This window comes from Aplysia californica, unplaced genomic scaffold, assembly GCF_000002075.1.
Source record: "Aplysia californica isolate F4 #8 unplaced genomic scaffold, AplCal3.0 scaffold00039, whole genome shotgun sequence".
Classification (NCBI taxonomy): Eukaryota; Metazoa; Mollusca; class Gastropoda; order Aplysiida; family Aplysiidae; genus Aplysia; species Aplysia californica.
The window spans coordinates 1,215,678-1,217,697 of record NW_004797309.1 but is presented as its reverse complement, the minus strand read 5'-3'; the positions used below and the strand labels follow the sequence as shown (position 1 = coordinate 1,217,697).

Here is a 2,020-nt window from a genome sequence, read left to right as displayed (position 1 = left end):
ATAGATAAATAGATAGATAGATAAATAGATAGATAGATAGATAGATAGATAGATAGATAGATAGATAGATAGATAGAGAGGTACAAACAGACCAATCAATACATAGAAGCTGGTTGAACTCCTCGTAGACACAAGGCGTTATACTCATTTTAGTAACTTTCGAAAAAGGGATTAGCCAAATTCGTCTTAACCATTGCCAAGCACACCCGAGTTTCTTTTCTTTCAGAGGCTTCGTCTCAGGTCTCCGCGAAGTCTCTGTGCTCTAAGTATGGCGACGTTCCAAGAGGTTTAAGCTTGCTGTGATAACGCTATGCCAGTCTGTCCTCTGGCTGTCTATCAGTATGTCTTTTATCTGGTTCACGTTTTTACTTTCCGTCTCTTCTCTTTTGTTCTATCTTTCTCCCTCTTTCTCTCTTACACTCACTAGTATGTTCCACGTCTGTCTGCCTTTCTGTCTGTCTTCCCATTTTCTTTATCTTCTGTCTCAATCCCCCTCTTCCCTTCCCTTCCTTTCCTCTCTTTCTTTTTCTCGCTCAAGTGACATCAAGAAAAACAACAACAACAACGACGACGACAGTGAAAACGACAGTAACAACAGCATTTAACAACAATAACAGCTAAATGAGTGAACAGTAGCCACCTACCTGCACAAGAAGCGAGCACAAGGAGACTCAGTATGAGGTTTATCCCGTCGGCCATGATTGCGTACTTCCGGTTCCATTCATCTTGTCCCAAACATTCCAGTGAATTCTGGACATCCACTCAGTCAAATTCAGCGCCGAATTTAGCACCTGCGCAAGCCCTTATTCACTCAAAGCACGCGGTCAAGTAGGCCAGCTGAGCAAAGATGGAGCCCCGACTGTCTAAGCAAAGCAGTTCACTATCAGGAATTTCCTCACAATAGAACGTCCCAGCCTGGATTAGAGTGCTGGCAATAGCTGCTGCTGCTGTTTACAATTCTGAATTCTACCAGACAACGACTACTGTGAACAGTTAATCACCACTGTCTATTGAAACACTTCCACCAGAGTTATTTGCAGGGAATATCGACTCTACAATGCTCAATTTAGATGCTTGATATTATTTATGTGAAAGATCAGACAAAGCACAGACAAAGCGCTGTGTGTACCACTTTCAATAGGAGTAGTCAAGAAATTGGATTCTGCTGCTGTAATCAAAAGACGTGGCTTTCCATATTGAAATTCATATTACTCACTAGAGAGATCTTGGAACGAATTGAGTGGGAGCAAAAGGTGTTTTTTTTCTTAAATCATACGCAATCAAAAGAAAAGTTATTGCTGTCTTTGAGAAAATGTAAAATGTGATTCCAAATAATTGAAGAGTCAAAGTTAGAATACGATAAGTATCCAAATCAAAAGCTAGGTCACAATTGATATGCACGTGTATCCTTTGTTGTAAATTTTAGTAAATCCAATCAAAGAACAGTGACTTTGAATTATTGTCATCAGCTTGTTTTTCCTCCTTGAAATACCCAGCTTCTGGTTTGAACATGTGCGACAGGTCAAATGCTCTTTTTTCACCTGAAACAAGAGAAAAATAATCTGTGTCATTTGGGTGACAAGGAAAAGCAGTCATCTCGTCACATATGTTACACACAAAAAAAAGAAAGAAAACAAAAACAAAAACAAATTCAGCTTTCTGTCGTGTACTTGAAATGAGATGAGAGCCGACTATTGACGTTTCTAATAATGGCCGTTTAATTATGCTTTCATTCGGAAATATTGCGCTCAAGAACGAAATGCTTGCAGCTAAATGGATTTGAAAACAACAACAACAACAACAACAACAACAACAACAACAACAACAACAACAACAACAACATGCATATGAATGTATGTGAGTTTGTGAGTGAGTTAGTGAGTGCATGTGAGTGTGTGTGTGTGTGTGTGTGTGTGTGCGAGTGTGTTTGTGTGTGAGCGTATGTGTGTGTGTGTGTGTGTGTGTGTGTTTGCTTGAGGCTGGGGAGGGGACGTTTGAGAAAAAAGAAGGAGGGGAGCAC

General features: G+C 40.1%; 1 protein-coding gene across 1 annotated transcript in view; it reads right to left on the bottom strand.

The window, feature by feature from the left end:
• Positions 1-1,109, bottom strand: part of LOC101853763 (ligand-gated ion channel 4-like) — a gene marked incomplete in the record, with an annotated part of 92,187 nt that extends 91,078 nt beyond the window's left edge. Inside the window, 1 exon segment of the mRNA NM_001280817.1 lies at positions 637-1,109. Coding sequence (NP_001267746.1) covers positions 637-699 — 63 coding nt within the window.
• Positions 1,110-2,020: the final 911 nt, after the last annotated feature.